Source organism: Morus notabilis, unplaced genomic scaffold (genome assembly GCF_000414095.1).
Source record: "Morus notabilis unplaced genomic scaffold, ASM41409v2 Scaffold2224, whole genome shotgun sequence".
NCBI lineage: Eukaryota > Viridiplantae > Streptophyta > Magnoliopsida > Rosales > Moraceae > Morus > Morus notabilis.
This window is the reverse complement of record NW_010367012.1, coordinates 270,533-292,408: the sequence shown is the minus strand read 5'-3', so window position 1 is coordinate 292,408 and position 21,876 is coordinate 270,533. Positions and strand designations below refer to the sequence as shown.

Here is a 21,876-nt window from a genome sequence, read left to right as displayed (position 1 = left end):
AGTGAATTTTGGGTTTTCTGTTGCTGGTGTTTGTGCAAATACAAGTTGGAAGTTGTGCGTGATATTATTATTTTCCAAAACTATTGGTACAGTGAATAGACTATCTTTCCAAAAAAAAAAAAAAAAAAGGAGAGAAAATTGACTTGTATATACACACACTTGGCAGTCAAAACTTGAAAAATATATGGCACAGGCATACAATCGCTTCTCATCACAGCTGCATATGGTCTCTGCTCATGAAGCATAACGTAGTAGATAGGCTCATCTCTCTCTCTCTGTGTTGATAAATCACTCATCTTTCTGCGGACTGTGATCATTCTCCCGAGCAACAATGAGTTCATCAGGGAAGTAGGCATCATCACTGTTGGTCGGAACTAAGATCTCATCATCTGTGGTGAAATGGTATTTCTCACCAATTGCTCGAAGAAGCTGGTAAACTTCGAACATGGTAGGCCTCTCTTTTGGTGTTGGCAATACACAGTTGCAAGCGACTTTGAGAAACTGGGTGAGCTCGTTCTCGTTGTCGAAACCCTTTTGGAGCAAAGTCTTGTCAATGGCAGTTTTGAGGAGAGATTTGCTCGACAGCTCGGTAATCCACTCCACCAAACTTCCCTTGAAGCTTTCAGGAGCTTTAGTCACATGAGTTGGCTTTTCTCCTGTGATCAACTCCAAGAGAACCACTCCAAAGCTATAGACATCGCCTTTCGGAGTTGCCACCAACTTCTGGGGATATTCAGGAGCCACATAACCCAAATCTCCGAACTCACCGTTCACAAAAGTACTCAAATGGGTGTCAATGGGGTCCATCAGCCTTGCAAGGCCAAAGCCAGATAACTTAGGCTCGAAATCCATGTCCAAGAGAATGCACTTGGAGCTGATGTTCCTATGGATGATTCTAGGATTGCAGTTATGGTGAAGCCACGCCAGACCTTTCGCAGCTCCAATTGCGATCCTCAGTCTCAAGGGCCAGTCCATGTTGCTGGCTGCCTCGGATTCCAAAGGATGGAGTTGATCATACAGACTCCCGTTTTCCATGTATTCATACACGATACGCCTTTCCTTTCCCGCCTCACAAAAGCCTAACAGAGGAACCAAGTTGCAGTGTTTTAGGCTACCCAATGTGTTCATTTCGGAAGCGAATTCTTTCTTCTGATGTTGCGAGTCTTGCAGCCTCTTAACTATGAGGACTTGAGCATTAGGAAGCATTGCCCTGTACATTGTTCCAGTCCTGCTGCCGCCAATGATGTTATCCTTGTGGAAGTTGTCAGTTGCCTTCATGAGATCACTAAACCTCATTTTCGAAAGCGATTTCAAGAATACCGACACCTGAACCATCACATGCAAATCTCTATTAGCATATTATATAAGCAATCAAATATTCATGGTCATGAAAACCAAGAATTGATGAGATACAAAAATATAAAATTAGAAATTAAAGATGAATGTGTATATACCGGGATTATTTAGAATTTGGTTGAGTTCATCTGGTCATATCTGTCGTGTTATTTTGTTTTATTTCTCTATAAATAGGTCTAGTGATTATGTTCTCAATTCGGACTTGGTTGATGAACGAATATTGAGAGTTCAGACTTCTCTCGAGTTCTTGTTCCCTCTCTAGAATTCTAAATTTCTCTTCTCATTCTCTCGTTTTTCTTCCATTGTTTCGTTAATCTCTCTTGATTCTATTTCTCTCTCATCTCTATCTCTTATCTCTCTAGTTCTATATCACAAATACTATAGAGAAAATTTTGATAGTCATAAATCAAAAAGAAAAGAAGAACCCTCCTATATCAGCAAACATACACTATATATTATGAGCAAATTATTTATCTAGAAAACTTGCCTTGATTCCTTTGGTTCCTTTAATGCTCTTTGCCCATTTGTTACCCTCAGGATCATGCTCCTTCCTCATAACTCTCGGCGAGAAGTAGTACAAAGCAGAGGCCACAACAATAGCGGTAAGCACCCCCGCACCAGCGGCTGCAGCAGCAACAACACCACCACTGCGAGATTTCTTCTGCATAACGGGACATGACCTCAGTGGCGCCCCGCAAAGTCCTGGATTATTGGCATAGCTATCCGCCTTGGCTGTAGAATTTGGAAAAGCAGGGACTGGCCCTGTCAAGAGATTGTTGGCGACGTTGAACGTTTTGAGCCTACCGAGCTGAACAAGTTGCAGAGGTATATTCCCCGTTAACTTGTTGTTTTCAAGTTTAAGGACGTTCAGGTAAGTACAATTCGCGAGACTAAGTGGAATCTCGCCGGAAAAATTGTTGGAAGAAAGGTCAAGAGATGTCACATATTGTAGTCTTTTCGATATGTCGAAAGGGATAGGCCCCGATAGGATGTTGTTGGAAAGATCTAAGCCTGTCAAGCTAGTGCAATTCTCGATTCCACGTGGGAACTCGCCTCGGAGACCCATGTCTGAGAGGCGGATATTCAGGACTTTGTTCTCATCAGGGTGCCAACAATCCACACCAATAAACTTACAAATGAAGCCTTCAGTATTGTTGTTGAAATCCCAAGAGGCCAAGTAGCCATAAGGGTCGTTAAAAGATTTTTTTATGGTTTTCAAGCAGTAAATGTCATTCAAAGTGGCATGACTTAAACTAATACTACTAATACTCAGTAAAACCACCAAAGACCAGATCAAAGCCAAAGCCATTTGCCTAAAAGGCTTAAGATTCTTCAAACAAAATGAAGTACAAATAAAAGGTTCCTGCTCAGAATTGAAACCCCATTTGACAACTTTTTTGTGGTTATTCTCTGGTTCTCCTAAATGGAACAAACAAAACCAAGCAAAGAAAACGGAAAAAAGAAAAAAGAATCAAATTTTTATTGGAGTGAAGAGATGACAGAACTACAATAAAAAAGTCTAAAATGATTGCCGCAAGTTGTCACACAAGCTAAAGATAAAATCCCAATAAAAGGCTAAGATATTTCACACAAAAATGACTTGCGACTAAAAGGTGTTCTCAGAATTGGAGCAGAAAATCCCACTTGACAACTTTTTTGCTTAGTAAACAAACCAAGAAAACGAATTAAAAATTCAAACTTCCATTGGAGAGAGGATAAAACAAAGAAAAAGAGACAATTTCCCAATCAAAGAAGAAGAGAAAACTCCTCTAATAAAATAGACGCATATAGAAGTATATACTGAAAAAAAAAAGTAACAAATAAAAAGATATCCCAGTAAAGAGGCTAAAGATTAAAAAAACCCAAAAATTCTCTCATTTTGAGTTGGTACCTTTGGCTTTGAAGTGAGGAAGAATTGTGAAATGCCCAGATTATAAAATGGTCCATACATGACTGACTCAGTCACCGCGCTGCAGAGGATTAAAAAAAAAAATAATAACAAAAAAAAAAAGGCCAAACACTGGAAAACGTACAAGACCCTCTTACTCATCAAGAAAGAAAGTAAGAAAAAGCAAGGAAACATCACCAAAGACTTTAATGCTTGTTGTGGGAGTGACCAAGACTTTCTTCGTCCAAGTTATTTTATTTTATTTTATTTGTTTTTAAACAAACAAAACCCAGTACGCAAAAGTCAATAGGACAAGAAAAAGAAAAGAATTAAAGGTTGTTGTTTCGGGTTTGAAAATTCAAAGGCCAAAAGAAGAAGACTTGGACTAGTGGTGGGGACTCTTTGAAGTTTGGCATTACTTTTTTGCATTTTTCCGGGTAATGAAGTTGATAACATAACAAACTGATTGGTCGTTTGGTCTTTTGTTTTGGTCATACATTTTACGTATATAGATAGTGGTCGTTGGTCACCCGAAGAAGAAAATGCTATTCTTTCCACTCATATTGTTAGTGTGAAGTCACGGTTATGGTGGCCTTTTTCTTCTCCCTTTTTCACACTGGGAATTCTGGTGGAAATTTGGATGAACATCGTCGCTTTTGAAGTTTTCATATCACTTTATGTTTGATGTGTGAACGAGGTTTATATTTATTTAAAAATGGTATTTCTCGGTGGGTGCTTGCACTAGTGGTGCGTGCGTGCCTCTTTCGATCTGATGCTCCGGGGGTCTTTCAGCGGCTTCGCTGTTTTAATGCAGCGCCACTCATTTTAATCTCTCTCTTATGCAGAAGTCGTTACCACATTAAAAGTGTAAGTTTGTCTCGCCTGGGACTTTTATCGTGGTTTTAGTTTTCATTATGATGTAACAAAGACGCTATTGATTCTGCCATTTTAGTGTCTTTATTTTCGTTGTATAATAACAAAAGTTGTCACCGTTTAGTTTTCATTTTAATCGTCCTTTTCTCTGTTTTATCTCTCTTTAAAAAAAATTATACTTCTAAATTTTCCATAGTATCTCTAAAAAGTTTCATTTACGTCCTTAGTGCTTAGTTTTAACTATACCACATAATCTCAAATCTAGGAAACCAAATAAATCACACCTATCACGAGGAACAAAGAAAAAAAAGAAGAAGAAAAAAGAATGCATATAGCTAAATAAAAAGAGTAAAATAAAGGGAAAGGGTAAAATGAACTTCATTTTATTCCATTCAAAATTTAGGTTTAATAATATCCTTTGAAAATTTTTTGTGGCTTTGTCCCTGTTTGCAAGTGTTTAAGAGTGTACATAATCATCTCAAAGCAGAAACTCATTGATGGGCCAAGCGAATGAAACTCATTGATGGGCCACACGAATGATCTGCTTACCAACATTTTTCCCAGAAAATAAGCCAGCAAGAGAAGATGGACCACTTTCCAAGCCTTCATTTGTGTCTTCAATGTAAACAATTTTTCCTTGCTTGTAGTAACTAGTCACATATTCAACGAAACGTGGAAATAAGTTCAAGTAATCACTTTGTAGAAATCCCTGTATCCTGATACGTTTTGGTATGATATGGTATAAGTTGCGCATTTGCTGCGGACCAGAGAGGCTGGCTAGAGACACCATTCCACAAGCCGCAATTCTACCGAAAATCCTCATGTTTGCGAGCACTGCATCGAGTGTTTCCCCTCCCACATTGTCGAAGTAGATGTCGATGCCTTGTGGGAAGTACCTATTGAAGTAAGCAGTGCAACATGAAAGATTATTCCTTTGTAGTTTTAGTTAGATTTGAAAAAGGCGTCTTTCTTTTCTTATTTGATTCTTGACGAATTCTTTATAATTCTGTATAAACTCCCTTTAACAGAAATTTTAGGTGCAGAGTTTGCCTAGTTGCCACTTATACATTCTTTAATATAAAACAAAAGTTGCAGCACGAAAGACGTGTGAAGATATGTACGCATTTGATAACGAAGAAGAATATTACATTGCTTGATGAATTTTTTCAAGACTAACAAAATATGATGTGAAACTGCAGTTTGCAAAAGTATGCGTTGAACTGATCTGTGAATATGTGAATGGAAATCAACACGTGGATGACATGTTAACCTAATGTGTGATGTATCTGCAAATTTTCATTTGAGTTATAAAATTTATCTCATGTGTACTACATTTTTACTTAATGAGAATATAATACACTAATAACCACTCATTATGCATGCAAGGTTCGTGGATTGAAAGTAGGTTTGATGCTAAGAAGACGGATTTAAGACAATTTGATAATTAATTACCTCTTTAAAGCTGCCTCCAAGTCCGGTTCATCCTTGTAGTTAAAAGCTTCGTCAAAGCCAAGCTTATTCTTCAACAGATCAACCTAGCAAATAAAAATTCTTATTTATACTTTTGTTTTATATTGTTGGGAATGAAATATTGCCGCTTTTATCGTATGATATGTATAGCATTACTCGTGAATAGAAATGTTCACATTTGGTTAAGAGAAAGGGGCATTACTTTCTTGTTTGAACCAGCACTTCCAACTACATAGCAACCATGCAATTTAGCAAGTTGGCCAACAAGCTGACCAACAGCACCTGAAGCTGCAGAAACGAAAACAGTCTCGCCTTTCTTAGGGGAGCACACTTCAAAGAAACCCGCATAGGCAGTAAAACCCGGCATACCTGCATTAAAAAGATTTTATATTTTAGTAATTGTTTTGTACAACAATATCATAAATATTGACATATAAGCCACATTCTGCATAATTCTCTGGCTGTCTTCTTTTGACAGGAAAAAAAATACAGACAGAAATGTTTATGGAAAAAATGGAGAATTTACCCTTAAGAATGCATGAGTCTGGACCTTTACCCCTTACCCTTGATAAATACCCTTTTGTTAGTGTAATTATTTAACTAAAAAGGTTATGAATCAAGAGTAAAAAGTAAAAATCCTGACCCATACACTTTCAACGGGTATTTGTCAAGATTACCCATGTTTATGACCAAAACAACCAAAAAGAGCGCCATTATTCATCACCACACGTGGCATTTGAAGAGAATAAACACATTGCAAATAGTAAACGGATTATGGGTTTTAATGTACAGCTGCATATAGGTGATTATTAACAAAATTCCCTCCGCCCTTGGGCAGCAAACAAGTTGGTGCTGGGAGATACTATAGAACAGAACCGAAGAATATGACAAAATACAGAAATAAATGGGAATGGTAAGAAATTTCTGATAATATCTTTATATAATATATAGAGGTAAAGATATCATCTACATCCAGAAAGCCCCGTGTTTTTTAAGAAGCTTATACAATTTGGGAAAGGGTGAGGTTGATCAAAAAGATGATTCTACTTCAACTAATATGCCCTTAGGCAAGGCCATACGCAACACATAAACCATACTTCTAGCCAATAACATGATACAGAAAGGGATCTGAAAAGCCAGCTGAAAGGAAAAAAAAAACCCCCCGGAAGAAGCTGCTGGTTTCTAAACGTAGCTTAATTGACTGAGAATTTGTCCAGAGACTAATGTTAAAATTTGTACTTGATTATGTCTTCTACACATAAAATCAGCAAGTAAGTATATTTAAGACTATTTTAGAAACTAATTACTGGGATTAAAGACACATGGTCCATAATGAAAAAAAAAAGAAAAAAAGAAGTTTAAAGTGACCATTTCTACTCGAAGAAAAAATGATGTCTGTAAAGGCTTAATAACAAGGAAAACCATATGATTTTCTTTTCTGCACTCACATCTTCGAGTCAGAAATATAGTATGTGTACTCAAACATAACTAGGCCATTGAAGAACAGTTACTAAGGCTTATATGTTTATTTGAATGAACAAATTCAACATAAAGACATCAAGTGCAGGGAAAAAAAAAAAGAGAGATTCCAATACAAAGTTATATCATGCTCTAAACAGTTCAGATTAAGGCTCTTTAAAAGAATATTCGCTGTAATAGGTAGGTCTTTCACAATAAGAGCAGTTTATTGTTTGTGAAACTCACTTCTAATACTTCATTTGCTCTTACTTTGAGTACACTGTTTAAGAAGTATTATGAGCAAAAGCTCCCTAGTTCTTTCAAGACAAAATCAAGATCGAAAATTTATCAACTTGCTAACTCCAGAACTAAATGTTAATGCACACAAACAAGTAGTAAGAAAATGCACGACTCACTCAGGTAGAAACTGAAAGTCCAAGACAAAATCCAGTGTTTTCAGATCAAAGAAAATAAAATAAAAAAACAGAGTCTATAAGAGGATGGAGATAATGTCATTACCAAGAAGGCCCAAATGAAATGATAGAGGAATGTCATCATCTGGAACAAATTTTCTCAGCTGTTCATTTTTGCGAATGAAGCTGTATTCTTCCCATCCAGTAACACCAGAGACGAAGTCCCCGGGCTTGAAGTCTGGATCACTAGAACTCACAACCTTGGCCACACCAAAACCTTCAAGTGCCTTTGTCAAAACACACAATTACTAAGAAAATCTATAACCAGCACAAACAGATTACAGTGTTGAGAACTTCAGTTAGATTTCTTTATACTGCATTTTTCAGGTTTGAAATTGATCACGAGGAGAACTAAATAAATAGCAAAAATTGATCCAGTGATGTGCTTAATTTATAAAAGATTACTAGTGGTAACTAAAATCCTTATTGAGACTTGAGTCAGTTGGGTTCTAAGAAGGAACAAACTCATCATCATGATTGCCGTTGAACATATTACACAAGTTCAAGTAGTTATTCAGCAATAAATCCTTAATAATAATAATAAAAAAAAACCACCCACAATATGAAACTAGGAGAGACAAAAAACTCTCATGGGTCTCCTCATAAATTGCCAAAATCCTAATAAAACGTGAAAAGATATGGATTAAAACATTAATTTACTAAAATATTAACATTAAAATATAAAAGGAAAATGGACATATAAAATAAGCAGAAGAATTCAATCAACTTTCTTAAAATATCACTCGCAATACCAAGCAACAAGGTAAATTAACTTTCTTTCCTCCCTTCCCTTCCATACCAAAAATATCCCTCCACTTTTTCTTACCTTAATATAAAAAATAGTGTAAAAATAGGGGGTAAAAAAAGAAATGGGAAATATATATATATATATATAATAGACATAGTACTACCTGACCAGGAACATATGGAGGAAGGTGAGAACCATGGAAGTTACGCATACGACCTCTCATGTAAGGATCACAAGAAAGGTAAAGATTCTTCACCAATATGAACCCCTTATTGTTATCATCATCATTTGGAGGGTGAAGAAGATCAATCTTCCCAATCTTGATTTCCATGTCGTTTTCCTTTGGAATCCCATCTACGAAGTCTTTCAATACCACTTGCTTGTTCTCCACCAAAACCATTTTTTTCTTTTTTTTTTACACTAAGTTTGATAAGAGAGATAAGAGCAAAATTTCCAAATGAAGAGAAACTCGCATGTTTATATGCTGATCTTTGTGTGGTCAATTGATTGAGCCACTCAAGTTTGACCAAAAACCAATGAAAGTCTCGTGCTCAACTGCCCACCTAACCTTTCTATTAAAAATAAAATAAAATCACCCCAAACTATCATTTTATGCTAAAAGGCCTTGTCTCCGCCGATATTTTGTGATGCTGTCTATCTCTATGTACACATGTATTTGAATAAACTGTTATTAGATTATTGTAAGACCATAATCACGTGTTGCTTGATTCAGAATAGATGGATAAGGGTTCAATTTATTAATTAATTAATTAATTTTTTAATTCAGAATAAACATAATTTTTATTCTGATTAATTATTGTAAGATCTTCATAATTTATTTAGATTATTGTAAGATCTTTATAAACTCACGCCATTATGTTTTTATGATGAGCCTAAACCCGCACCCTATTGAACATGGATATACTGATTTTTTTTTTATTATTCGTTGTTTTCTTTTTCTTCGGTGAATAAGCATTACCAATGAAATGTCTAAAACGACAAGCATATGCATATGCTTGTCGTTTGTACTCAGTTCTTACTGTTTAGATCATTGTCGTTTCTTTATATCAATGAACTTCGCCGTTTCTGACCTTCTCAGACCACCAGGAAAACCGAAAACCCCATTTTCTGAGATCTACTAAACCTAGGGAGAGAATGAATGTGGAGGCTTTACCAGTTGCAATCAAGCCAATTGCGCAAGCATTGAAAGGCCGAGTTATGACTTTTTAGCAGGTCATCAAGAATAAATTGAAAAGCTCCCTTAAAGATGGAAATATGCTCGAGTATAAAGACAAAGTTATGACTTTTTAGCAAGTGATCAAGAAAAAAACAATATATTTCTTTTGCTTTGTGCTCAACACAAGGAAGATGCGTGAATATTTATGCTGCAAGTTACCGACTTGTTTTCTGACGTTGGACACACTGCAGGATGCAAGAGATTCAGTGTTTATAACCTAAAAACTGGTTGTCTATTGAAGATGCAACACTGAAATTGCATCATGTTATTCGTCAAATCATGACATCAATTGCAAAGGAAGATGAAGCATGTCATGTTTTGAAAATTTTGAAAAGTTTAAGCAACACTCGAATATCGGAAAACTCAAAGATTCGACTGCAATTTCGCTACTTGGTTGTCATTACAACTAAAATTATTTGGTTTCCATAACTAAAATTTAAAACTAAAGGAAACAAAAACCCAAAAAAAAAAAAAGGGGTCTTCCAACAGGATGAGGATATCTCGTATATATTTGAAGATAATTATAAGAATTAAAAAATGACTATTTAAAACAAAGTTATTATTAGAAGAACAATTGATTATGAACTTTGAAGACAGTATGTAGACGTACGGTCATTATTTACTTTTGAATTGAAATCTTTCTGAAATTTTGATTATACAACAGAATAAGAAATACAATGGAAACAAGATTACTTGTGATGAAGATTTCTCGTATATATTTGAAAAGCATTATATCGAAAATACAAAGTGATAATATAAAAAAGTTTAAATAAAAAAAGTGGTTCGGTTGTTAAAAAGAACTTTATTAAGAGTATTATAATTAAATTTACTCAAAAAAAGTAATATAAATTTTGAAAGACAATTAGAATATCATTTGAATTGAAATATCTCCAAAATAAGATCAGTACTTATTATCACGCTAACTAAAATATCTCCAAAATAATCTCTTATTTGAAAATTAGCTCACAAAGTGCGGTACTTTTGAGCACTATTTATAAGTGCATTGAGAACAAAACTATATTGCCGAATATCAATATTTTCTCCTTTGGCTGTGAAAGAGAGTTGAAAATTAGAAGGTAACTTAAGATGAAGAAACATTCGGTTTTTCTAGTGTTGTTCTTCACATTGAATGCTTCAACAATATTCATCCCTACCGTGGAGTCTAGAGAGGGTTGTCCCGGTCCGTTCTTCCCTCCTACACCATGCACTGGTGATGTGTTGTTCAACATGATTGTTCAGAAGCGTCCTATTAGCTCCTCTTGTTGTGCCGCAATTTCCGACATCTCCAACAATTGCCCCAGCCCATTCCGCCCTTGGTGGTTCTTTAAAACCGAGAAGAATTGCATAGAGAATGAGGTAACTCCACCTGCACCCTCGAATAACCAGGGTGATAAAGCAACTCCACTGCCACCGGATCAGCCTAAGAGCTCAGAATCTCCGCCACCACCCGATCAGCCTAAGAGCTCAGAATCTCCACCACCACCGTCTGTTAATCACGGACTATGTCCTGATGTTTCGCGCTTATACGTGCCATGCCATGAGCAGATAGAGGCCTACTATGAACACAATGTTCCTATCAGCCCCTCCTGCTGCGCCCTCATTATTGAAGTCCACAACAAGTGCGGTCTCAGGGACTGGTCAGACATGGCCATCAAATGCCATGACTACTGCGTCAACCACCACTAGTCTCGGAACGTACTGCATCTTTATAATTTTAGGTTTTTTTTTTTTTTTTCTTTCAATAACTAGTTGAAGGAATTAGTGTGTCAGATTCGATTGCCCTTAGAGTAGTATATAGGATTTATTATTAATAGTTTCTTTTTTTTAGAAATGGCCGCTTTGGTTGTTCTAAATCATGTCAGTAGGTATGTTTATGTTCTTTTTGAATTTGAGTAATGACGGCAAGCTTTTAGTTTCATACTTTGATTCTCCTCAATCACTATATATTTTCTTAATCTTTCTGAACTTATTTTATTTTATTTTTTGTTTTTTTCAAAAGACTGACTGCATGTTAAGATCAAAAAAGAAAAAAAAGTAATATCTTGGAATAAATGCTCTCCCGATTAGTTTATCCATCTCTTTTATATATCTCTAGACTGTAAATCTATAAATATAGATATAGATATAGATTAATGGTTGTTTTCTAGTTTTTAATGAAAATGCTTTATTTCTCTTAAATAATAATCGCAAGTTTTTATTTTTTTTTTACCTAAAAAAAAAAGCCACGCCATTTATAAGATCAATATGACAATAAAGGAAATACGTAAATTTTTTCTGTCAACTTGTCAAGATCGCATTAATCACAAGAGGCAATAGTTATATATTAGAGTAATTAGCGTAGCCTTTAATTAACTCTTTATTAAGTGATATTTTGGTCACCGTTTCTTAATTTACACAAATCACGTCCTTAACCTAAAAATTCTGCATAAAACCTAATGTTCAGGAGTAAATTAAAAAAAAAAAAAAAGCAAAACTTAAATTAATGCATTTAATCCAGTCGGTAAAGTGCGTCTGAATTCGAAGAATCCCGGTGTCAAGTTGAATGATTTACGTTGGGTTTTTAGTCCGTTTAATTAAATGGTATAAATTTCCGTCGTAACAGAACGAAGTATGTTTGGGTGTGTGAAATCAACATTCATTTTATTTATTCAAAATCTTAGATATCTGCAGTGAAATTAATGCAGTCATTTGAAGGTTAAATTAGCAGTTGGGAAACTACCGTAACGTCCATTTATTTTAAATAACGAGTTATTATTTTGTAGGTCATTTGTAGATTCTTCCAGCTATCCCACGTAATGTCCATGTACTTATCTCCTTAATTTTTCTACACTGCCTGACCTAAAAAAAAGTCTTTCTAAAGCTCTTTTTATTTCATATATATATATACACACACACACGCACACATTTATGAGGCAAGGAGAAGCGAGTTAAGCAACCAAATAGAAAAAAAAAAAAAAAAAAAAAAAAAAAAAAAAAAAAAACAAGAGAGAAAGTGAGAGTGAGATCGGGCAAAAACAAGAGAGATAATTAAGAAAGGAATAAACAAGTATGAACCAAGTAGAGAAAAAAAAGGAAAGGAAAGAATTGAGACGGGTGTTGTAACGGCAAATCAAATGGAAGCAAAAAAAAGAGAATCTGATAAAGGAAACCGAGGAAGAAGAGCGTGGATTGAGGTAGAATAACATGGAGAGCGTGTGATGTTTCTATCGTTTTTAAGAAATTTCAATGCAATTTATATTGAGATAGATATAATCTCCTTCCGATAGAAACATTAAGTAGAAATATGAACGTCAAAAATGTGTGGCGTAAAAAAAAAATTGAACTTTGTGCAAATATTTCATGCCAAGTTTTTGTTAATTATTTGGGGTTTGGTTTGATATTTTTCTATTTGTGATAACATGGAGAGCGTGTTCAAGCAAGAAGATTTGGAAAAGACATGCAAGTTATATGTAAAAGGGAAAAAAAAAAAGAAAGTTTACTAGTTAAACTGTACCATTCAGATGAAAATTCAATAGATTAAAAGCAGTCTCCATCAAAAGATGATGGCAAATAGATAACTAAAAAAAAAACCATTCACATTTCTTGACCCCTTAGCATGCATGCATGCTATATATACATGTGTAGATATCCTCCCCTTCCCCACAAACGAGTGAAAAAGTGAGGAAAAGTCTTGGCAGCTCTATAAAAGAAACAACGTCAAACTAAGAATTATGGATTTCCAACGTCTGATCTCTCTGATGGCTTCTTCGAGTCTTTTTTGCTTGGTTCTCTCTTTGCCTAATTTCGCTTATGGACAATACTTAACTGATCGTGTTCCGGCTCTGTTCATCTTTGGGGACTCCGTTGTAGATGCCGGAAATAACAATGAGTTGCTCACCATCATCAAAGCGAACTTCCCTCCTTACGGCAGAGATTTCATGAATCAAAGAGCAACAGGCCGATTTACTAACGGCCAGCTTGTCACTGATATTATAGGTAATATACTGTCCTACGTACAAAACCCGATGTATCACTCCGCGCACAGTCATCTTCTCTAATTTACTCATATTTATAGTCATTATGTATAGTTTTCTTCAATTAATTAATTTCTTGTCAATTAATTAATTTCTTTGACAGCCCGCCGCATTGGATTTCCGAGGTATCAGGCAGCTTATCTTAGTGAAGAAGCTGAAGCAGAAAACCTCTTGATAGGAGCAAACTTTGCATCAGCGGCTTCTGGCTATTACGATGCTACGGCGGATTTGTTTGTAAGCTTCTAATATTGCTAGATTTTATGAAATTAATGTGTGTGGATGTATTATTTTTCTATATAGCTTATGTATGTGTGTATACATACATACATATATATATATATATATATACCAATTATAGCATATATGCATGGTTAATTTTGCTGCATGCAGCTAGCTATTCCTCTAAGTAAGCAATTGGAAAACTACAAGGAGTACCAAGGGAAGATAGTGGAACTAATAGGAGCAGAAAATGCTTCCTCACTGTTTTCTCGAGGAATCCACATCGTTAGCACTGGAAGTAGTGACTTCCTTCAGAATTATTACGTCAATCCAGTTGTAAACATTCCCTACAGGATCGACCAATTTTCTAACATGCTCGTCCAAATCTATGCCGATTTCATTGAGGTACCGTACCTGGTTAATATTTCTAATTATCTTGATCTAATTAAGACATAATATTAGTCTAGGAAATTAAGTGTGTGTATATATGTATATATATATATATATATATATTAGAAATGTTATAATTACGAAATAATAATTAACAACAAATTTGAATGGCATTTTTAATAATTTAAGTTTTGTGCGATACATATATATATATAGGATTTGTATGGATTGGGAGCACGGAGGATTGGCGTCACAAATTTGCCACCAATTGGGTGCTTGCCGGCCGCCATGACATTGTTTGGGTTAGGCGCCGGCAAGGATCATGAGTGTGTGGAGAAACTAAATCGGGATGCAAAACTCTTCAATAGAAAACTGAATTCAACATCAGAGCTGTTGAAGACTAGGCTTCCTGGTTTAAAGTTGGTCCTTTTTGACGTTTATGAATCACTATACACTATCATAGCAGGATCTAGTGAAAGAGGTGCATGATTCATTTTAATTTGCTATTTAGTACCCATTCTTCTTGGCTTAATTACTTGTATGAATTGTATATGTATTTTTTTGTCTGTTTAATTTGTAGGGTTTTCCGAGACAAGACGCGGTTGCTGTGGCACAGGCTTGATTGAAACATCAGTATTATGCAACGACCTATCTCTAGGGACTTGTGCTAATGCTACCGAATACGTGTTTTGGGATGGTTTCCATCCCTCCGAAGCGGCCAACAAATTCATTGTTGATGATTTGATTTCAGCTGCATATTCTCTTGTCTACAACTAAAAAGTTTTTTTTTTCTTTTTTTTTTTTGTCATCTTCTTTTGCTTTATCTGCCTTTCCTTTTTATTTTTTATTTTACATCTCTTTTATGTTTATTTGTTTTTTAATGGTACAACGTATTATTTAACTGAGTGCATTCCTTTATTGTACTTTTTTAATTTTACTAGTAGAACCACGCGCACGTAAAAAATAACTTTATAAGTTTAATTTCGCATCAAAATACATAAAGTCTTTAAAATTTATGGTCTCGTTCACTTCACCGATTTGAGTTTTCAATTTTAAGTTTTTACAATAATAGCTCTCAGAAAATATCACATCTAACTTTTTTTGCTACAGTGAAAAGTTCTCAGAAAATGTCACATCTCAACTCGAATCTGTGAAGTGAACAAGGCCTATATCTATTAATTGGCGTAAGAGGAAAAAAAATATTCCATAGAAACATATCGAAAAAAAAAGAAGACATTTAGAAAGAATTATTTTAATTAAAAGAAAGTGAGAAAGGAAACTATTTCAAAAAAGAATATAAAAAGTGAATGGTCAAAGAATATTAAAAGAAAAACAAAAAAAGACAAAAAAAGACAAAAAAATTTGAAAAAGAAAAAGAGGAAAATACATTCATTAAGTTCAACCTTTCAATAATTATCTAACCATTTGATCACCTCTCGGTCTCACAATTACCAAGATTCTTATAACGATTACCTATGTGTTGATCACCTCTCGGTCTCACAACAACATTAGATTGTGCTTCCCTATATTGATATTCGAACTAACCTCCCCAAAGCATCAACCCAAATATCAACGAAACTTGTCTATTTTCCAATCAAACTAGACGCATTAAGTTCAAGAGAAACACAAATGATTGAGTCAAGATTTCATTAACAACCAACTAAATATTCACAACACAGTTCAAGCTACATCAAGGCCCTAGTTTAGAAATCTAGCCACACACGGTCAAATCCATAAGCATAATCATCATGAAAATCATAAAAGCAACCATGTGGTCACAATATCACAATTACAATTTTCAAATGAAAATCAAAATAAAAAGAGTAGAGATTAAGAGAAAACTATAGTAGAGTGATCTTCAAGGCTTCAATCTTCAAGAATCTTCCAAGATGTCTCCAAGAAAAATCCTCCAATTTTCAGCCGCCAAGCTATCTCTTCTCCTTGAAGTTTGTGCCTCCAATCTTTCTTGATAAGTGTGCCTCTCAAAATTAGCATTTTTGTAGCTCAGTGGTCTCTCCAATCACCTCCAAAGGAGCAATCTCGACTCTTCAAATCAGATCAAGGGACAAAAATGACCGAAACTTTAATCAAGTTGGAGAGGAGATGCTGCCGCAGGGGGGTTGGGCTGTGCGCCCCTCTTGATGGCGTGTTCGTGCCATTATGTTGCATGTGCACGCCTCTTGCTTCCAAGAAGGAGCCTTTGTGCCCTTTTTGTTTGGTTTGCTCTAAATTTTGATCCAAATTGTCACTACGTTAGATTTTCTCCAGTTTCCTACAAAATGCACAAAAACACATCAAAATGAAAACAATGCTTGAGAATTAAACAAATAATTAAGCTTAAAAGCATTTAATTTATTATTAAAACACTCACTCATCACACTTTTTTTTGGCTCTTTTATGTATGTTTAAATTTAGATTATCAAATATAATAACGAATTGACAAAAAGTATAAACTTTGAAGATAGTATGTAGACGTACGGTCATTATTTACTTTTGAATTGAAATCTTTCTGAAATTTTGATTATACAACAGAATAAAAAAATACAATGGAAACAAGATTACTTGTGATGAAGATTTCTCGTATATATTTGAAAAGCATTATATCGAAAATACAAAGTGATAAAATAAAAAAGTTTAAATAAAAAAAATAGTTCGATTGTTAAAAAGAACTTTATTAAGAGTATTATAATTAAATTTAATAAAAAAAGTAATATAAATTTTGAAAGACAATTAGAATATCATTTGAATTGAAATATCTCCAAAATAAGATCAGTACTTATCATCACGTTAACTAAAATATCTCAAAAATAATCTCTTATTTGAAAATTATCTCACAAAGTGCGGTACTTTTGAGCACTATTTATAAGTGCATTGAGAACAAAACTATTTTGCCGCATATCAATATTTTCTCCATTGGCTGTGAAAGAGAGTTGAAAATTAGAAGGTAACTTAAGATGAAGAAACATTCGGTTTTTCTAGTGTTGTTCTTCACATTGAATGCTTCAACAATATTCATCCCTACCGTGGAGTCTAGAGAGGGTTGTCCCGGTCCGTTCTTCCCTCCTACACCATGCACTGGTGATGTGTTGTTCAACATGATTGTTCAGAAGCGTCCTATTAGCTCCTCTTGTTGTGCCGCAATTTCCGACATCTCCAACAATTGCCCCAGCCCATTCCGCCCTTGGTGGTTCTTTAAAGCCGAGAAGAATTGCATAGAGAATGAGGTAACTCCACCTGCACCCACGAATGACGCGGGTAATATAGCAACTCCACCGCCACCGGATCAGCCTAAGAGCTCAGAATCTCCACCACCACCGGATCAGCCGAAGAGCTCAGAATATCCACCACCACCGTATCGTAATAACGAAACATGTCCTGATATTTCGCGCTTATACGTGCCATGCCATGAGCAGATAGAGGCCTACTATGAACACAATGTTCCTATCAGCCCCTCCTGCTGCGCCCTCATTATTGAAGTCCACGACAAGTGCAGTCCCAGGGATTGGTCAGACCTGGCCATCAAATGCCATGACTACTGCCTCAACCACCACTAGTCTCGGAACGTACTGCATCTTTATAATTTTAGGTTTTTTTTTTTTCCTTTCTTTCTTTCTTTCTTTCAATAACTAGTTAAAGGAATTTGTGTGATTTATTATTAATATTTGCTTTTAAAAAAATGGCCGCTTTAGTTGTTCTAAATCATGTCAGTATAGTATGTTTATGTTCTTTCTGAATTTGAGTAATGACGGCAAGCTTTTAGTTTCATACTTTGATTCTCCTCAGTCACTATATATATTCTTAATCTTTCTGACCTTATTTTTTTTCTTTTTTTCTTTTTTCTTTTTTAAAAGACTGACTGCATGTTAAGATCAATTAAAAAAAAAAAAACGTAATATCTTGGAATAAATGCTCTCCCGACTAGTTTATCCATCCCTTTTATATATCTCTACACTGTAAATCTATAAATATAGATATATATATATATATAGATTAATGGTTGTTTTCTAGTTTTTAATGAAAATACTTTATTTTTCTTAAATAATAATTGCAAGTTCTCAATTTTGTTCTCTAATTTTCTTCTGTTTTACTATAATATTCCTTCATGTTTTTTAACCTTAAAAAAAAAAAAAAAAAAAAGGCCACGATCAATATCACAATAAAGGAAACACGTAAATATTTTCTATCAACTCGTCAAGATCGCATTAACCCCAAGAGGCAATAAGTGTACGTATATAAGAGTAATAAGTGTAGCCTTTAATTAAACTCTTTATTAAGTAATATTTTGATCACCCGTTTCTTAACTTACACAAATCAAGTCCTTAACCTAAGGAGTAAATAAAAAAAAGTGAAATCAAAAGAAAAGAAAAAAAGGAACAGTAATTTATAATCTCCTTATGATAGAAAACAGAACAAAAACAAAATTATGCTATAATTTTTTTATTAAAAAAATAGGAAAAGAAAAGGAGAAGAAAATTTTTTAGAATCGGTTATCGGTTGAAGCACATTTATTTGTTTTTATTTATCTGAGAAAGGAATTTAACTATGTTTGGTAGGAAAGAAAAGTAGAAGGAAGGAAGAAGGTGGAGTGATTTTGAGAGGGAAAATAAAAATGTAGGTTATTTGGTAAGAGAGAAAAGAGAAAGGAAGAGAAAATGGAGTGAAAAATAATACATATGGGCCCCACTATTTTTTTTCTTTCCACAAGTGGGCAGAAAATGAGATGAAAAATAGGGACAACTCATTAAAGTGAGCAAAGTTACTAAACTACCCTTTTCTCCATCAACATCTAAGCAAAAACTTTAAGGGTATAAAAGTAATTTACGAGTAAAATTTTTTCTTTATTCCCAATTTAACTTCCAATACTAAACAAGTGAAGGTAAGCTCATTTTCTTTCCATCTTCTCATACGAAACAACATAAAAGAAAATCAATTTCCTTTCCATTATTACTATTTTCCATCACTTTCATATTTTCTTTCTATCTTATTTTCTTTCCTTCCTAACAAACATAGCATAAATAAAAACTTAGATGCAAGGATATCATAATCAAGGTTAAATACATTTAAGACTTGTGTCCAAACAGACCCGGAACGTTCCATAGAATTCCATTTCTATTCGGCCCCTCCTCTACCTCTGCTGGAGAGAAAGGCAGGAGAAGAAGAAACCCAAAATTCATTCAAAAAAAAAAAAAAAACAAGAAGAAGAAGAAAAAGAAGAAGAAGAAGAAGAGGAAGAGGAAACTGAAGAAAAAGAAGAGGAAACTGAAAATCAAGCTCTGAAACGATGTCGTTTCAGGAGGCTGTTGAGAACTACGATCACCGCCAACGACACCAACCACAACTCACCGGTGCGTTTCCCACCTTCTTCTTCCCAAAATTTTTTTTATTTATTTTCCTTTTTATTGGTTTGGATTTTCAGTTTTCTATCTACAGTCTCTGGCTCAAATGCAACAACCAGTTTATAATCATAACAACAATAATTATAAATTCAAATTATGGAAAATGAGTTTTTTTTTCATGATTTTTTGTGTTGATTGGTTTTTATAGTTGGGTTGGGTTGTTTGCTTCAGCATTTATTTCAAAGAAATTTAACTAATTTATCCAAAACCTGGGAAAAATGATTGGGTTTCTAGGGTTTTTATATTTTATTCTATTTTGTTTATTTACTATAAGCATTTTGGCCCAGCTCTCGTTGTTTGCAATCTTTTTTTCCCCCTTTTGTTAGCAATACAATCTTTGAATTTACCAAAAAGTAGGAATTTGTTGGCGGCAGTTAAATTTTAGACGAAGTAATTATAATTTTTTTCACAGCCCTCTGAACTTCTTGTAGTTTGGTACTTTTGTCTTTTCTTTTCTTTTTTAGAATTTATTTTATGAATTAGTCATAGAATTCCCTTAAAATCAACTACCCTTGATGATCAGAGTTTATTGGTACTCTTTTGGAAATTCAGGGACTGAATTGACAGAAAAAAGTGCCTAATCACGAAAAGTTTAGGGACCCATCTTATATTGTATATAATATTTAATACAATTTTTTTGATGGGTAGCTTGAGAAGCAAAGAATGAATATAACTTTGGTTGTTCTGTTGCATTTTTGTTGTGTAGACATGGAACACAAAGTTGGTGGGAGCGCTGAACCAAATGCTGAAGTAGGATGGTATATCCTTGGTGAAAATCAACAACATGTTGGTCCCTATGTATCTTCGGAGTTGCTTGGTGAGTTTAAATTTGGTATAAGAAACTGTTCCATTTTGGAAAATGTTTTTCAGCTTTCTGGATTTCAAATACTAGTATAAAGAAACTGAAAGATTTTCTGTGGTTTGAGATTTTTTTTCCTTTAATTGTTGCTTAAATATTTAGTTCCTTGAATTTAATGGTCCAATTTTTTGAATTTCAGTTCTACTACCAGTAATCAATACCCCGATTTCAAGCATAGTTCCAATCTGTATCATGTTCAATTGGTCTAATGAGCTATTGAACCATCTGCTTTGCTTATTTACTTCGCGTGGACAGAGCATTTCTTGAACGGATATCTCACTGAGGCTACGTTGGTGTGGTCCGAAGGGAGGAGTGAATGGCAGCCATTGTCCTCAGTCCCTGAGTTGATGGCATACGTATCCCAGCAAGGAGCTGATTATTCTAATGCAACAGGTTGGCAGCTGTAGTTTTCTCGCTCTCTTTATCTTTTATTTTTTCCCGGAATATTATATTGGGGGCAGGCATTGTTAGTAACTTTATGGGTTTTCTTCTTAAGAAATGTGTAACGTCATGTGCAGAGCCCTCCAATGATGATGAGTTCGAGAAATGGCAGAAGGAGATTAGAGAGGCAGAGGCAGGGGCAGAAGATGGATCTCATGGTGCCTTCTTGGAAGACGATAACGACAGACCATCAACACCGCCAGAAGGCGAAGAAGAATTCACCGATGATGATGGGACTACCTATAAATGGGATCGAGGTCTTAGAGCTTGGGTACCTCAGGTTGGTGCTTTGGACAATTATATTCTTCAGAGCTATTTGTTTTTGCTTTTTTTTTTTTTTTAATCTGAAAGTCGTTTGGGTCAAGCTCGAGAAGTAACAACTAACAAGCTATTGACTTAAAGGAACATAGATTCCTGCTTATTGATAGGATTATGTTAGTAATTAGTCATCAATATAATAAATGGTTAGTGGTAATAGAGTAATAGAAATTGCTATTGATAGATGCTATAGAGAAACTACAATGGTTGATAGACTTTTGAGAGGCCTATCTCTCTCCCAATAGAGCAAGCTCTAACCAAACCCTCAATATCCTGCCTACCTCCCCTTTAGCCCCTTACTGTTGCTTATATACTACTAATGTCTAGCTTAACAATATAACCAACCAATTCTAATAACAAGCCACTAACCATTTATTATATTGATAGCTAATTACTAACATAATCCTACCACTTATGTAATGATACCATGATGCTGCCTCAGTGACATTTCGTTGTGGTCTCCCTCTAGATGGAAGATCTAATAATACTTGAGTGGGTTATGCATACTCCCGAATATTACTTAAATACTCCTCTGGTAAAATTTGAGCTCAAAATCCATTAGTACTTAAAAAAAGGGAAAATCTTGTGTTGGAATGTGCTTTACAATGATGGAATGGAATGTTATTGCTTTGAGATTTTTTGTAGCATTGCATAGTTAGCGATAAACTCCATTAGTCTAGTGTCAACTTCATCTTAAACTCATGAAAGTTTGAGTAGCTTCTAGCTTGTTGCGTGGG

The 21,876-nt window shown here is 34.8% G+C and overlaps 4 protein-coding genes across 5 annotated transcripts in view; 2 read left to right on the top strand and 2 right to left on the bottom strand.

The window, feature by feature from the left end:
• Positions 1-43: 43 nt before the first annotated feature.
• On the bottom strand, positions 44-3,453 carry LOC21395034 (probably inactive leucine-rich repeat receptor-like protein kinase At5g48380). The gene is made up of 2 exons (XM_010111650.2): positions 1,844-3,453; positions 44-1,326 (listed from the first exon to the last, which is right to left on the bottom strand). The coding sequence occupies exons 1-2, from the start codon at positions 2,663-2,665 to the stop codon at positions 289-291; spliced, it is 1,860 nt and encodes a 619-aa protein (XP_010109952.2). The 5' UTR covers positions 2,666-3,453; the 3' UTR covers positions 44-288.
• A 1,026-nt stretch (positions 3,454-4,479) lies between these two features.
• On the bottom strand, positions 4,480-8,809 carry LOC21395032 (2-alkenal reductase (NADP(+)-dependent)). The gene is made up of 5 exons (XM_010111648.2): positions 8,430-8,809; positions 7,565-7,745; positions 5,790-5,956; positions 5,570-5,652; positions 4,480-5,013 (listed from the first exon to the last, which is right to left on the bottom strand). The coding sequence occupies exons 1-5, from the start codon at positions 8,664-8,666 to the stop codon at positions 4,635-4,637; spliced, it is 1,047 nt and encodes a 348-aa protein (XP_010109950.1). The 5' UTR covers positions 8,667-8,809; the 3' UTR covers positions 4,480-4,634.
• A 4,404-nt stretch (positions 8,810-13,213) lies between these two features.
• Positions 13,214-14,902, top strand: LOC21395030 (GDSL esterase/lipase At5g03810). The gene is made up of 5 exons (XM_010111646.1): positions 13,214-13,478; positions 13,620-13,750; positions 13,907-14,140; positions 14,342-14,606; positions 14,706-14,902. Exons 1-5 carry the CDS (start codon positions 13,214-13,216, stop codon positions 14,900-14,902), a joined length of 1,092 nt encoding a protein of 363 aa, XP_010109948.1.
• A 4,343-nt stretch (positions 14,903-19,245) lies between these two features.
• Positions 19,246-21,876, top strand: part of LOC21395028 (splicing factor U2AF-associated protein 2) — a 7,987-nt gene continuing 5,356 nt past the window's right edge. Inside the window, exons 1-4 of one of the 2 annotated variants that reach the window (XM_024174449.1) lie at positions 19,246-19,470; positions 20,228-20,338; positions 20,636-20,773; positions 20,899-21,101. In XM_024174449.1, coding sequence (XP_024030217.1) covers positions 19,407-19,470; positions 20,228-20,338; positions 20,636-20,773; positions 20,899-21,101 — 516 coding nt within the window. In that variant the 5' untranslated portion in view covers positions 19,246-19,406. Of the gene's footprint in view, positions 19,471-20,227; positions 20,339-20,519; positions 20,774-20,898; positions 21,102-21,876 lie in introns of those variants that run through there. The other variant, XM_024174450.1, reaches the window with a different exon arrangement.